We start from the raw sequence: 16,231 nt of genomic DNA, 5'->3' as shown, positions 1-16,231 counted from the left end.
CTGATCCACATGACAGTAATTTAATTAAATAAAATAAAACTTTTCTGGCTGGGCGTGGCAGCTCATGCCTGTGATCTCAGCCCTTTGGGAGGTCACAGCAGGAAGATCACTTGAGCCCAGGAGTTTGAGACCAGCTGGATAACATAATGAGATCTTGTAACTAAAAACAATAGCCTGGTGTGGTGGCAGGCGCCTATAATCCCAGCTACTCCAGAGGCTGAGGCAAGAGAATTGCTTGAACCTGGGAGACAGAGGTTGCAGTGAGCTGAGATCACGCCACTGCCCTCCAGCCTGAGCAACAGAGCGAGATTCCATCTCAAAAAACAACAACAAAAAACCAGCCAAAAAAAACTTTTCCAACAAGTTAAACTATGGATTATAAACTAGTTTAAAACAGGCATTTCTAAGCAACTAATCAAACTCATTGGTATAAAGTATCAGAAGAAAGGGGAATCTAGAAGGTAAGATAACTAGAATGGGAATCAGACGGCCTATTTTCTAGTCTTGACTGCTACACATTAACTATGTGATCCTGGGCAAGTCATTTATTTAGCTCAGCAGTTCCCAGACTTCTGAGGGTTTTATCCAGGATCCTGACTGAAGTTTCCAGTTGATATTGTGTCAAGTACAGATATTTTTAAAATTCATTTTGTAAAAGTAGGAACAGCATTTGTCAAAATAGAAAAAAGTGGAAAAATAGCTTCAATAGAAATTCACTACACCCTGCTTATTTTCTCCATTTTACTTTACATCTGTGCAAACTTCAACAGGAACTATTTAAGAAACAGCATTTGGTAACCAAAAACTGCATATTTCTTAATTTGAAGAAGCAAAATAACAACAGTATGGGCTCTGAATTCAGTATCACATTCAAATCCCACCTGTACCAGTCACTAGCCATGTAACATTTTAACCATTTTTTTTGTTTGTTTTTTAGATTCATTACTTCATTTCTCTGAGCCTACACTTATTCATCTATAAAAATGTAGATAATACCTACCTCAAAGGGGTGATGAAACGATTAAATAAAATAACGAAAGTATCTAGTACGGTACTGGCATATAATAAGCATTCAATAAATGGTAGCAGTTACCTAAAAATGAGATGAGATAGGATTATCACCAAGATTCTATGACTCTATAGACAAGCAACAGGAGAGGGAAATATAATCAATAAGGTCTGTGAAGACAGATACATTGAAACAGTTCATTTATAGTGGGTTTAAAAAAAGAATTGATTTCATTTCTTACAACTTTAGTTCTGATAAAGTAAATTTGGCCAAAACAACAAATGGTAAATTTGTCATTAATTTTGTTTACTTGCTAATTCAAGGTTAAAACTGTTTAAAATTGTTTTGCTTTTCTTTAAAGCAACATATTTTATTTATGTTAGTGATCATCAAATCAGAAGGCCAGAACTCATTTTGAGTTCATCTAGTCAATCAGCATTCTACTAACAAACAGACTCAGAAAGGAACGTGCTTAAACTCACCTCCATGCTTCATTCATAACATGATTTATCACTTTAATTTTTTAAAAAAGTCTAAATCTCTCTCAAATTTACCATTTAAAAATTTCACCTGAGTAGCATGTTACTGTCTGTGTAACAATAAGGAAAATACACATAGTTGTATTTTCTTTTTTTTTTTCTTACATAGTTGTATTTTCATAAAGAAATTCTGAAAGGCTATATAATACATTAAAAGTATAAAGAGCAAGATATGTGGGAGCAGGGGTGAGACTGAGACTTCACTGTATCTGCCCTTATATTACTTTGACTTATGAACTATATGAATATCTACTGAAAATGTACTAACAACAACAAAAACCTCTCATACTTAAAGTTTCCCAAAAAGTTTTCTTCCACCCATACCCTGCATCAACCCCACCATTCACATAAATATACTTATCAATGCATCATTTTATACCTAAAGTCTTAAGGCTTTACATAATGAAGCTTGTGAAAGGTTGGTATCTGTGCAATATACAAAAAATTGTTACAGTAATAACATATAACTTTTTCTTCAATAAACATTTCCAAAGTCTCCAAAATTTGCCCACTAGAATACAAAGTTATATTTCCTATTCTATCACCACAAATGATAATTTATGGAATAAATGATTTCTACCTTGAACAAACTGGAAGTCCTCATAAATTTTTTTTTGTTTTTTTTTGAGATGGAGTCTCACTCTGTCGCCAGGCTGGAGTGCAATGGCACAATTGGCTCACTGCAGTCTCCGTCTCCCGGGTTCAAGCAATTCCCCTGCCTCAGCCTCCCAAGTAGCTGGGACTACAGGTGCACACCACCACGCCTAGCTAATTTTTTGTATTTTAGTAGAGACAGGGTTTCACCATGTTGGCCAGGATGGTCTACATCTCCTGATCTTGTGATGTACCCACTTCAGCCTCCCAAAGTGCTGCGATTACAGGTGTGAGCCACTGTGCCTGGCCCCCATTAAAGTATTTTAAAATTTCATTTTCATGGACAATTGAACTTTTTGAAAAATAATGTATTTTAAGTGAAAGTTCCCCAAAATGATAAGGTACTTTCTATTTCTCCCTTGTTCAGGTTATAAGTGTAAGCCCTGAGATGCTATTAAAAGCAGTGACTCACCTTGTTTACCTGAAGTTTGAATACAGAGTATTTAACAAAACTACCATTCCTTACAAGACTGGCCTCTAGACCAGTGGTTCTCAACCAGGAGTGATTTTTGTCCCCAGGAGACATTTGGCAACGTCTGAACAATTTTTGGCTATCATAATTGGGTGGGTTCTACTGGCATCTAGTGGGTGGAGGCCAGGGATACTTCTAATGCACAGGAGAGCCCCTCACAACAAAGAATTCTCTTTTGCAAAATGTCTATATGTTGCTCTTGAGAAAGCTTGCTCTAGAGTATAGATCATATTAGTCAGGTATGGTGGCGTACACCTATAGTCCCCTGCACTCCTGACTAGTTGGGAGGCTGAAGCATAAGGATTGCTTGAGCCCAGGAGTTGGAGGCCATAGAGAGTTATGACCATGCCACTGCACAACAGCCAGCCTAGGCAAAAAAGCGAGACCCCCATCTCTCAAAAAACATAATAGTAAAAAAAAAACAAAAAAACTTTAATTAAACATTTAAAAATAGATTATATATAGAACATAAGCAATCTTAAAGGATATGACCCATCTCCTTACCTACTGGAGAAAAGCAGGATGGGATTTCTGTATGGCTTTTGCTTTTAACATTAAAAAAGTTTTTTCAGGAAAAAGGAATCCCTACAAATCTTGTGCTATATTTTCAGAGCTAAATACAATTTCTGTGCCTTTACAGAACTGTAAATACACCTCAAGAAAAAAACCTCAGTGTGATATAAAGCTATGCTTTTTAATTTATCTTTAATATATTTTTAAAGTATGTGTATATGAACATATATACACATATACATAGAAATATAGGCCTAGAAAATTTACTAATAGAAAAATTTTAATATTGGTTACCTTGAAGGGTAGAATTTGAAGGGTTAATGGGAGTGGGAAGAAGCACTTTTACTTTTCACCTTATATCTACTATCTATATTGTTGAGTTTTTCAACAAGAGACTATTACTTTTGCAATAATTTTAATTTTTAAAAAAATTTTTGAGATGGAGTCTTGCCCTGTCACTCAGACTGGAGTGCAGTGGTGTGATCTCAGCTCACTGCAGTCTCCATCTCCCGGATTCAAGCTATTCTCCTGCCTCCGTCTCCCAAGTAGCTGGGATTACAGGCGCATGCCACCATGCCCAGCTAATTTTTATATTTTGAGTAGAGATAGGCTTTCACCATGTTGGCCAGGCTGGTCTCAAACTCCTGACCTCAGGTGATCCATCCGCCTCAACCTCCCAAAATGCTGAGATTTATATAGGCGTGAGCCACAGTGCCTGGCCACTTTTGTAATAATTTTAAAAGGAAGCTGTCACACATATACATACATTCATTCTTATGATAAAAATTAAAAATCATATGTCTCACACAATCTTTTTTTTTTTTTAATTGTACTTTAGGTTCTGGGTTACATGTGCAGATCATGCAGGGTTGTTGCATAGGTACATACATGGCAAGGTGGTTTGCTGCCTCCATTCCCCCATCATCTATATATGGCATTTCTCCCCCCCCAACCCTCCCCACCCACTGCTGTCCCTCCCCTAGCCCACACCAACTGACTCCAGTGTGTGATGCTCCCTTCCCTGGGTCCACGTGTTCTCATTGTTCAACACCCGCCTATAAGTGAGAACATGTGGTCACATAATCTTTTCTTTAGAAACTGTATTTTTCTTTTGATTTGCAAAAAAAAAAAATTAAAAGACCACAATTCTAAAATTACCATTTATAAATTGGTTTTTCAGCTGGGCGTGGTGGCTCAGGCCTGTAATCCCAACACTTTGGGAGGCCGAGGCGGGTGGATCACAAAGTCAAGAAATCGAGACCAGCCTGACCAACATGGTGAAACCCTGTCTCTACTAAAAAATACAAAAATTAGCTGGGTGTGATGGCGCGGGCCTGTAGTCCCAGCTACTCTGGATGCTGAGGCAGGAGAATTGCTTGAACCCAGGAGGCAGAGATTGCAGTGAGCCGAGATTGCACCACTGCACTCCAGCCTGGCGCCTGGCGACAAAGTGAGACTCTGTCTAAAAAAAAGAAAAAAAAAAATTGGTTTTTCAGTTAGGCACAGTGGCTTATGACTGTAATCTCTGCATTTTGGGAGTCTAAGGCAGGAGGATCACTTGAGGCCAGGAGTTCAAGACAAGCCTGGGCAACTTCTTTTTTTTTTAGTTAGCTGGGAGTGGTAGAGTACACCTGTAGTCAGACTTGGCTACTTGAGAGACTGAGGCGGTAGGATTGTTTGAGCCCAGGAGTCCAAGATTGCAGTGAGCTATGATCGTGCCACTGTATTCCAGCCTATGTGACAAATAGAAAGCCCATCTCTAAACATAAATAAATAAATAAAAATAGGCTGGGTGCGGTAGCTCACACCTATAATACTAATCTCAAAAAAATAAGTAAATAAATAAAAAGTAAAAATAAAAACCATTTTTTTAAAGTGGATTTTAAGAAATTTTTAACCCGACTTCTATTCTGAACATGGATACATTTCTCAATAAGATTCAATGCAGTGCTGACTCTTCTAATCAAGGCCGTAGATAGCTAAGAAACATGCCAAGAATGTCTGAAAATATACAAAACAGGTATTTACCCCAACGTTTAAAATAACAAGAGGGCTGGGCACGGTGGCTCACACCTATAATCCCAACACTATGGGAGACTGAGGCAGGCAGATAACCTGAGGTCAGGAGTTCGAGATCAGCCTGGCCAACATGGTGAAACCCCATCTCTACTAAAAAAATTAGCCAGGCATAGTTGCAGGCGCCTGTAATTCCAGCTAATCGGGAGGCTGAGGCAAGAGAATTTCTTGAACCGGGGAGATGGAGGCTGCAGTGAGCCAAGATCGCATCATTGCACTCCAGTCTGGGCAACAAGAGCAAAACTCTATCTCAAAAAATATAAATAAATAAATAAATAAATAAATAAAATAATAAGAGCCAAAGGCCAAAATGGTGGCATTCCCTAACACAGCACAATTCTAATATTAAAAATTTACTGAAAAATGGCTGGGCACTTTGGGAGGCCAAGGAGGGTGAATCACTTGAGGCCAGGAGCTCAAGACCAACCTGGCCAACATGGCGAAACCCCATCTCTACTAAAAATACAAAAATTAGCTGGGCATGGTGGCACACACCTGTAATCCCACTACTCCGGAGGGAGAGGCAGAAGAATTGCTTGAACCCAGGAAGCAGAGGTTGTAGTGAGCTGAGATCGTGCCAGCCTGGGCAATGGCACCAGACTCCATCTCAAAAAAAAAAAAAAAAAAAAATGTACTGAAAGACATGAGTCCCTTTCTCTAACCAAAAGTTCCTTTGCTTGGTCAGCAAGAAAGAGCAGCTTGTTTTTTCTCTGCTCTTGGCTCTGATATTAAATACAAAATAGGTCCTTAGAGTGTCTACTCCTCTGTACACAAAACGTAGAAGACCAGCTAATTCTAGAGCAAAAACACTAGATCAAATTTCTTATTTCTCACCTAATCCTGCTCCATTTGAAGAACAAGACAAACTTCATTCCCAAACTACATACCAATTCATCATCTTTCTGGATGTCTAGGTACTTAGCTCTAAAATTTTAATTTTTTAAATTTAATTTTTTTTTTTCTTTAGACAGAGTCTTGCTCTGTCACTCTGGCTGGAATGCAATGGGGCGATCTCAGCTCACTGCAACCTCTGCCTCCTGGGTTCAAGTAATTCTGCTGCCTTAGCCCCCGAGTAGTTGGAATTACAGACGCCCACCACCAAGCCCGACTAATTTTTTGTTTTAATAGAGACAGAGTTTTGCCACGTTGGCCAGGCTCGTCTCTAACTCCTGACCTCAGGTGATTCACCAGCCTTGGCCTCCCAAAGTGCTGGAATTAACAAGTGTGAGCCACCATGCCCGGCGGTTTCAAAATATTTAGGAAAAATGAATGCCAGGCATGGTAGCTCCTGCTTGTAATCCCAGCACTCTGGGAGGCCAAGGTGGAAGGATCACTTGAGGCCAGGAGTTCGAGACCAGCATGGCCAACGTGACAGAACCCCATCTCTACCAAAAATATAAAAATTACCTGGGCATGGTGGTGGACACCTGTAATCCCAGCTACTCGGGAGGCTGAGGCAGGAGAATCACTTCAACCCAGGAGGCAGAGGTTGCAGTGAGCCAAGATCACATCACTGCACTCCAGCCTGGGTGTTAAAGCGAGACCCTGTCTCAAAAAAATAAATAAAAATAAACAAAATATTTAGGAAAGATAAAACTGAGGATTTTAGTATTATTCATCAAATGCCAGTTACATGAGTATTTTTTGAAGAACACTGTTACCTTTTCACGCTGAAAATTCAAAGGCAATAATATAGAAGAAGACAGCTCATCTTATCAAACAGAAAAAGAAGAGGCAAATTTTTTGCTTGGCCAAAACAGATCATTTCATTCACAAAGGCACAGACTATATATACTCTGCCACACATACTACAGAGACTAGACACTCCAAAAATTTCCTCTCTATATGATATGGGAGAAACAGGACAAAAAAAATTTCCTATCTACAAGATTAAGAAAGCATCTATATACACACTAAGCACCATCTTAGATTAGGCTAAAGTGGGTATCCTAGAAACTTCCATTCCAAAAATGAGATCTATATGTACTCTTAACATCTAAATCCTTTTAGGCACAGAAAACATAAGTAAACAGGAGAATATGGTGTTCTTCTAACATCAGCCATCACTAAACGGGTGTAGGAAATGTCAATACAATAATCTTCAGAAACACAAAAGGTATGGATTCTGTCCATAGCTTTAACCACATGGTATGAAGACTCCAAATAAAATTTTACACACACACACACACACACGTATATAAATATACACAGAGAGAGAGGGAGAAATATATGACCACTTGAGCCCAAGAGTTTGAGGCTAGCCTGCCTGGACAACATAGCAAAACGCTGTCTTAGGAAAAAAAAAAAAACAAAACGAAGGCCGGGCATGGTGGATGACACCTGTAATCCCAGCACTCTGGGGGGCTGAGGCAGATGATCACCTGAGGTCAGGAGTTAGGGACCAGCCTTGCCAACATGGTGAAAACCTGCCTCTACTAAAAATACAAAAAAAAAATTAGCCAGGCATGGTGTCAGGCACCTGGAATCCCAGTTACTCAGGAGGCTGAGGTAGGAGAGTTGCTTGAACCCAGGAGGCAGAGGTTGCAGTGAGCCAACATCACACTGCTGCACTCCAGCCTGAGTGACAAGAGGGAAACAGTCTCAAAAAGAAAAAATAATTAAATGTAATTTAAAAAAGGCAAATGAGTGACCTTTCACCTCACCTATGACAATTATGTAAAAATGGTCAAGAAAATCATGGACACCCTCCTTCTATCACATTCAAGCCAAAGCAAACTCTTTCAGATTCTCATTTACAAGTTTCAAAGAAAGATAAACTCTAATTTTCAGTCTAAGGATATCCCCTACACTTCATTTACTAGCTAAAAAGTACTGTGTTCTAGCTTAAACTCTCACACCTCACTGAAAGGATAAGCCTTCCACAAGACCAAGGGTAGGGATGCTCCAGAGTCTCTTCCACAACTGCCTACTCAAACAAAACATTTTCCCTCACCTTGGCTTAGAAGTTATTTCCCTTACAGTGAAATCCAAAGATATAGACATTCAAGGGACTACCTGCCTTACAACCCACACATTGTTCTTCCTAAAGCAAAATGTCAGGGTCAGAATGTACTAAGGTTTTAAATCCTATATAAAACCCTGTTCGGACCTAGAATGATAAGACATGTACTAACTGCATTCTGCAACTCACAAATAATTTCTCCTTATTCCTCTCAAATCCAAGAGCCAGAATTGAAAGTACACACAGAGAAATTCCTGTGTTTTAACACCAAGAACAGAGGTTAAAATAACTGGTCACAGGTGACAAACCAGGCACCTCAGAACCAAAATAGAAGAAATACTCTGAGCACTTAAAACAATCACGGTACAGTACTCTATGCAAGTCACAGCCAAGAGAAAAACATATACACATAAAATGCCACCCCTTCAGATCACAAGGTCAGGAGATGGAAACCAACCTGGTGAACATGGTGAAACCCCATCTCTACTAAAAATACAAAAAATTAGCCGGGTGTCGTGGCACGCGTCTGTAATCCCAGCTACTCGAGAGGCTGAGGCATGGGAATCGCTTGAACCTAGGAGGCGGAGGTTGCAGTGAGACACGCGCGCCACTGCACTCCAGCTTGGTGACAGAGCAAGACTCCGCCTTAAAAAGAAAAAAAAAAGAAAGATAAGAAAATATTGCCCCCTTTTCCCCAGAGCCCAAACGAAGATAATGCCTACCATCCTAGGTTGCTCAGACCAAAAAATGTGTACACATGAGTACATACAGAAGAGTTAAAGAAATGAAGGACTTCACTGCCAAGGAAGAGGTGTCTGGCCTGGTGCAGTGGCTCACGCCTGTAATCTCAGCACTTTGGGAGGCCGAGGCGGGTGGATCACCTGAGGTCAGGAGTTTGAGACCAGCCTCACCAACATGGTGAAACCCCGTCTCTATTAAAAATAAAAAATTAGCCGGGCGTGGTAGCGCATGCCTGTAATCCCAACTACTGGGAAGGCTGAGGCAAGAGAATCGCTTGAATCCGAGAGGCAGAGGTTGCAGTTAGCTGAGATCGCACCATTGTACTCCAGCCTGGGCAACAAAAGCGAAACTCCTTCTCAAACAAAAACAAAAACAAAAAGGTGTCCAGAGGTTGCTTCATCTTCTCCAAGCCTAAAACCTCCGAGTTCAGCTACCCGGCTATTCCGAAGCTCGGAGATGCCCTGGAACTTAACTTCCTTTTCCTGTCTGACTTCACAAAAGGTCCCAGAAGGAGGAGTCACGTGATTTTTCAGGGCAAAAGCCGAGAGATCCCTAATACTCACCTGTCTCAAACTGAAGAGGGAAAATAAGAACCCTCCTTAAGCACACAGTTAAGACACACACACAAGGCAGAAGACAAATAAACAAACCCCTCAACTCTGAGGAGAAGCTCAGAAGAGAAATGATCTTTGCGTCAGCTCTGTCTCTGTCTCTGTGTGTCTCTCTCAGTACCAAGGGCAGGGACTCTGGCAAGACCCCGCCCCCACCCAACTCCAAAGCAGGGTGGGCGGGAGGCAGCCTGAGGAGTTCCCGTTCCCGCGCGAAGCTCAGAGACCAAAGGATTCCCTATTGTGGGTCCACGGATGGTGATGGGAACCCGTCCCGCTAGAGCTGAAGAGTAAGCCGAGGGCTCACTAGGCCCTCACCGCGGCCACCGCCGCCATGGAGCCGACCGCTGTCACAGAAGGACTCCCCCAGGGAAAAAGAAGGGTGGCCCCAGCCCAGAGCTGACCCAAAGAGAATTCATGCCTCACATTGTGTGGGAGGCGAGGGTCCCGGAGCCTTACCTCGGACACTTCGTCCTCGTCACTACCAGAGGCACCTCCTCCACCCCCGGTCCTCAGCACTGCAGCCGCCAACTTGAAATCCAGCGCCGCGTCCCCTCCGCCTGCACCGCCGCCGCCGCCGACTCCCGGCGCTGGCCCGGCCTCCCCAAAGAGCCTCACGGTGCGGATCCCCAGACCGACCCCTCCCGGCGGAGGCGGCTCCGAGGCCCCAGCTGGGGCGGATCGCGGAGCCACAGAGTCCAGGTCCTCCTCAAAGGAGGTGCCGCCGCCTCCGCCATCAGTCAGCATGGTTCGCACGCAGAGCCGGTGCCGAGACACTCGCGGCCACCGCCGCCGCTGATTCCCGGGAACTAGAAGAGCAGCAGGAGGAAGAAGCGTCTCCTTTACCCCGTCCCAGCAGCGCCACTAACTTCTCACTGCCTAACCTGCTGCCTCCCGCCCCCTCGACTCGCCACTGGCTGCAACTTCCTGGCGGCTGCAGATCATTGGTCAAAGTGACCCGTCGCTCAGGCTCTTCGTCACGCGCCGCTCGCTGGCTTGCAGCCGCCAAGCTGCGTTGACCTGCGCAGGCCTAGGCGGTTGCTAACACCCGCCTCCCACCCCTTACGAGCCGACTTCCGGTCTTTTCTTATGTCTATTGGCCAAACCCTCTGATTATCGCGTCACGACCTTAAAGTGGATTAGTTCGCCTTGTGATCAGTCATAGTGACCCCGAACAATGGGAGAATTCATTGGCGCCATAAGTGTCGGTCACTTTGTCGCGGGACGTCGCGCGGTACAATTGGTCAGTGAGAGTATCATTCATCCCGCCCTCATCTGAGGTGACGGGAAAGGGCCGGGAAATTTCCACTTCTGAATAAAATGATTGCTGAAGTGACGACCCGCAAGAATCGGTCAAATTTGGAGTAGACTTCACCCTACGCTTGGTGAAACTTGTATGTTAAGGATGCAAGAGGCGCCGAAGTAACGCGGCTCCTACCTGTAGCTCTCCACTGGGCGCGGAGACTACGGCGAGAGAGTAGCTGTACCGGGATTGGAGAAAGGTAGCCATCAGTCTTAGCGAGGCTCCACCTTCCTGCCATTGCCCGGTTGGAGGAGCAAAACGTCAGTCATTAGAGCGGTCACCACCTCTGGGACAGGTGAAGATGCGTAACCTGTTTGCCTCTGGCTGTTTGGGAGGGAATAGGGGACAGGGAGCGGTGAGGGGACAGTCGAGGGGCAGGGCCCATCCCGCTTCGCGCCTTCCGCCTTTCCGAGTTGAGCCCAGCGCGCGGGTCTGAGGAGATCCGGGGAGCTGCTTGGGATGGCCGCCTTGAGGCGACTCGACCCGCCCGAGTGCCGGGATGTGGCCACGCGCCGCAGTTATACAGCCTTCGGGCGGGATAGCCCAGCGGGGCTGCGTTCTCCTGCCTGCGGACAGCTGCGGGCCTGAGGGCTGGACAGCGCCAAGCCTCAGTACCGGGAACTGTCCCACGTAGGAAGGTGGGAATGCCGCGAACAGCGCGCGGAATCCGACCTCAGGGTGGAACCCGGTGGTGAAGAGTGCGTGCTCCGGGGCAGTTTCAAGTTCTGATTGCTGCCAGTTATTTGCTGGCTGACTTCAGCGCGTTTGCTGTTTTATTTTTGTGACTTTCAACTCGCTCCTCTGTGTAATGGGAGTAGTAGTACCTTCCACGTTGCGATGTTATGAATAAATTAGATGATAACATGGCGCTTAGCAAAGTCCCAAACTTACAGGAAAACTTGCTCACTTTTGCTAGTTATTGCCTCCTTTTCCTTCAGGAACTCTCTGCCTGCCCCTGGGTCCTGCCAGCCCAACTAATTCTAGTTCTAAGCAGAGCTGTATGGTGCAAAACAAGGCTAGCTGCGGTGGTCTTCCCTCTTCTAAGCTCTCCCTTCCTCCCTCCCTATATCCATCTCTCTTTGTCTTTATCTCCTTTGTCAATAAAGAGGGGGTTTAAAAAATGCCCAGGAGAACCGGGTGCGGTGGCTCACTCCTGTAATCTCAGCACTTTGGGAGGCCAAGATGAGCGGATCAGTTGAGGTCAGGAGTTCGAGACCAGCCTGGCCAACATGGTGAAACCCTGCCTCTACTAAAAGAGCAAAAATTAGCCGGACGTGGTGGTGCGTGCCTGTAATCCCAGCACTGGGAAGGCTGAGGCAGGAGAATCGCTTGAACCCAGGCGCAGAGGTTGCAGTGAGCTGAGATCACACTGCACTCCAGCTTGGGCAACAGAGCGAGACTGTGTCCCAAAATAAAAAAAATAAAAAAAAAAAAAAAAATTAGCCCAGCGTGGTGGTGTACACCTGTAATCCCAGCAACTCAGGATGCTGAGGTGGGAGGATCGCTTGAGCCTGAAATACGGAGGTTGCAGTGAGCCGAAATTGTGCCACTGAACTCCAGCCTGAGCAACAAAGCAGTACCCTGTCTCAAAAAAAAAACAAAAAACAACCTTAGTTTCCAACTAATCCTTTGATCAGAGACCACCAAAAAAGGAAAAAAAGAAGTCTGGTGGTTTGTATGGAAAATGTCCTTTGACCCAGAGAATGTCCATATGATAACAGAGTTTGGCATCAAAAAAAAAAAAAAAAAAAAAAATTGGATGGGTACAGTGTCTCATGCCTTTAATCCCAGCACTTTGGGAGGCCAAGGCAGTGGGATCACGAGTTCAGGAGATTGAGACCATCCTGGCCAACATGATAAAATCCCATCTCTACTAAAAATACAAAAATTAGCTGGGTGTGCTGGCATGTGCCTGTAATGCCATCTACTCAAGAGGCTGAGGCACGAGGATCGCTTGAACCCAGGAGGCAGAGGTTGCAGTGAGCTGAGATGGTGCCACTGCACTCCATCCTGGTGACAGAGCGAGACTCTGTCTCAAAAAATAAAAATAATAAAAAATTGTCATTTTCTTCTCTCTTACAGCTTTAACAAGGGCTTTATATATCTTGACTGTGCAATATTTAATATTTCATTATCCTTAAACTGGGATCTGAAAATTCCATAAGAATATAATGATTTTTTAAATGATTTTAAAAATTGATTCTTCCAAACATTTATTTTAAAAACATTTTGAAGATCAGAAACATTTCTTTGGCTTGGTAATTGCTTATTTTGACATTTCACATGTAAAGGTTAGTGTTTTCAATGAGCAGAACATGTTAGTTAAATTTCTTCCTAGACAATAATTAAGTTGTAGAAAATGTTAAAAAAAAAAAAAAGTCTTTTACCTATTCTAGAGAACTATTCTGATATAAATGCTATGTACACTGGCTTTAGTTCGCATTTGTGGAATTTAATTAGCCTATATCATCAGTGCTGTTAAGTTTTCAAGGCATGTGTGACTAGGTCACAACCCAAACTAATAACACCAACAAAAGAAACCTAGAACTGCCCAACCCACTTCAAAGCTGGATTATCCTGAATTGGTATGGATACATCCTTAGGCAAAAACAGGTATTGACTGGCACAGCATTACAAAGGAACTACTTGTCATTCTTACTACTGATACAAAAATAATTTCTGATGCAACTCCCTGAACAAACTCATTAAATTTTTTAAGCAAATACAATGACTCTCAAGGACCCAGGGAAAGGAAATCTGGATATATACATTTTTCTCAATTTATTTGAGAGGAAAGAAAACACTCTTTATTCAGTGCCTAGCAACCAACCCTGAGTATAGCTAAAGAAATGTGATTTAGCAATAATCTTTGTTTCACCAGGACCTTTACCTGAGATATTTGTCAGTAGTTTGTCAGTACAGGAATTAGGAATTCCAAGTCTCCTAGATTTGGGGGACTGCTATATAGAGTCTTTACTAAATGTGATTTAATGGCTGGGTGCGGTGGCTCACACCTGTAATCCCAGCACTATGGGAGGCCAAGGCAGGTAGATCACCTAAGGTCAGAAGACCAGCCTGGCCAACATGATGAAACCCCATCTCTACTAAAAATACAAACAATTAGTCAGGTGTGGTGATAGGGGCCTGTAATCCCAGCTACTTGTGAGGCTGAGGCAGGATAATCGCTTGCACCTGGGAGGCAGAGGTTGCAGTGAGCCGAGATCACATAATGGCACTTCAGCCTGGGCAACAAGAGTAAAACTGTCTCAAAAGTGATTTAATAGTGCCATATGTACTACATTCCTATGGTTTTAAAATTTGAAAACTCAGGCCGGGTGTGGTGGCTCAGGCCTGTAATCCCAGCACTTTGGGAGGTCAAGGTGGGCAGATCACTTGAGGTCAGGAGTTCAAGACCAGCCTGGCCAACATGGTGAAACCCCATCTCTACTAAAAATACAAAAATTAGCTGGGCATGTTGGTGCACACCTGTAATCCCAGCTACTCAGGAGGCTGAGGCAGGAGAATCAGGAGAATCACCAGGCAGAGGCTGCAGTGAGCCAAGATCACTCCACTGCACTCCAGCCTAGGCAACAGAGCGAGACTCTGCCTCAAATAAATAAACACAAACATCACTCAGGCGTGGTGGTGCCGGCCTGCAATCCCAGCTACTCAGAGGCGGAAGCAGGAGAATGTTAGCAGGAGGTTGCAGTGAGCCAATATCATGCCACTGCACTCCAGCCTAGGCAACAGAATGAGACTGCATCTCAAAAAAGAAAAAAAAAAAATCATACTCAATGTATTCAATGTAGAATATCAATAAGTATTATTGTGAGTTAGTGTGTAACCTTGATTTTGATAAACCTTAAGATGGTATTTACTACTAAAGTAATACACTGATTTTTCAAAACCTGGATGACTGGCTGCCCCAAATTTTATTTTAAAATGTGTTTATTAGAATATAATGTCTTCCCACAGAAATGCAGTGAAGATTTGCTCAGTGGCACTATTATAGCCAGAGGCGTGATTATTGCTAATTGAAAACTTTTACCAATACCCTGCCATGATGACTTGAAATACAGTCAGCCTTGGCAATTTTTGAATCTCTATGGAATAAAGAAAAAAAGAAAAGAAAAGATAGTGGGAATATTTAGAGTCTACTTATAATGTGTTTCAAAGCACTGTTTTACCATCTTTCAGATTGAGAAGGAGAAAAAAAAATAGAAACTGTATAGCAAAAGGATTTTTATTTTGTTATTTTATTTTTTGAGGCAGGGTCTCACTCTCACCGGGGCTGGCCTGCAGTGGTGCCATCACCTGCTCACTGCAGCCTCGACCTCTCTGGCTCCAGTGATCCTCCCACCTTAGCTTCCCAAATAGCTGCGACCACGGGAGTGGGACACCATGCCTGGCTATTTTTTTTTCTTAATTATCTGTGGAGACGGGGGGTCTCCCTATGTTGCTCAGGCTGCTGGCCTCTAACCCTTGGGCTCAAGCAGTCCTCTCGCCTCAGCCTCCCACAATGCTGTAATTATAGGTGTAAGCCACTGTGCCCAGCTAGCCCAAGGTTTTCTAAAACTTCTGAGATAATAAGAGGCTTCAAATCCCATAAGACTAACAAACTAAATTATAGACACAGGGACGTTAGCTACATGAAGTTCTTTCACATGCAACCTGCATTTTCTCAAGACATTTAATTTTTATATGCCAGTCCATCTCAGTTCAGCCCATCTATACAAGGAAAGAAGTAAACCAACATATTTGTTGCGCTTGGAGGTCATTTAACCTTTATAATGATCCTATTCAGATTTTACCCATTTTATAGATGAGGAAGTTGAAACTTGAAAATTATTAAATAACTTGCCCAAGGTTATAAGGCCAGTATATAGAAAAGCTGGGATTTGAATTTATTGCTGCTTGATCCCAAAACCCACACTCTTCCCACTGTATCACATTGATTTTTAGCACCCTCCGAGGCAGAGGAAATTCATCAATGAGGTAAACATGCTTCAGCCATTATATCCTTCTCATAAATCTGCTAATCAGCACCCTAGGTGAAGTTATCCCTGACTACCATCAAATATATCTTCCTCCCTTATAAGAGTTGGAAACATTTAAAACTTGTCTTCTGGTTTCTCCAACTATATTGTTAGTTTCTTAGACCACATAATTTCACTCTAAAAAATCTAATGGTTTGCAAAAATTAGCCAGATATGGTGGTGGGTGCCTGTAATCCCAGCTACCCAGAAGGCTAAGGCAGGAGAATTGCTTGAGCCCAGGAGATGGAGTTTGCAGTCAGCAGAGATCATGCCACTGCACTCCAGCCTAGGCAACAGAGTGAGACTGTGTCTCAAAAA

The 16,231-nt window shown here is 43.2% G+C and overlaps 1 protein-coding gene and 1 pseudogene across 18 annotated transcripts in view; one reads left to right on the top strand and one right to left on the bottom strand.

The window, feature by feature from the left end:
* The window catches only part of LOC108310087 (ankyrin repeat and KH domain-containing protein 1), a 133,690-nt gene extending 121,921 nt beyond the window's left edge, over positions 1 to 11,769 (bottom strand). For 17 of the 18 annotated variants that reach the window (XM_017536768.2, XM_037741417.1, XM_017536771.2 and 14 more), the window contains exon 1: positions 10,034 to 11,769. In XM_017536768.2, the coding sequence (XP_017392257.1) occupies positions 10,034 to 10,321 (288 nt within the window). In that variant the 5' untranslated portion in view covers positions 10,322 to 11,769. The remainder of the gene's footprint in view (positions 1 to 10,033) is intronic. The other variant, XM_017536778.2, reaches the window with a different exon arrangement.
* A 3,094-nt stretch (positions 11,770 to 14,863) lies between these two features.
* Positions 14,864 to 14,994, top strand: LOC119472462 (annotated as a pseudogene).
* The last annotated feature ends 1,237 nt before the right edge of the window (positions 14,995 to 16,231 follow it).

The sequence above is a fragment of the Cebus imitator genome, unplaced genomic scaffold (genome assembly GCF_001604975.1).
Source record: "Cebus imitator isolate Cc_AM_T3 unplaced genomic scaffold, Cebus_imitator-1.0 Scaffold101, whole genome shotgun sequence".
NCBI classification, from domain to species: Eukaryota; Metazoa; Chordata; class Mammalia; order Primates; family Cebidae; genus Cebus; species Cebus imitator.
Note: the sequence above shows the minus strand (reverse complement) of the source record. Positions and strands in the feature narration are given on the sequence as shown.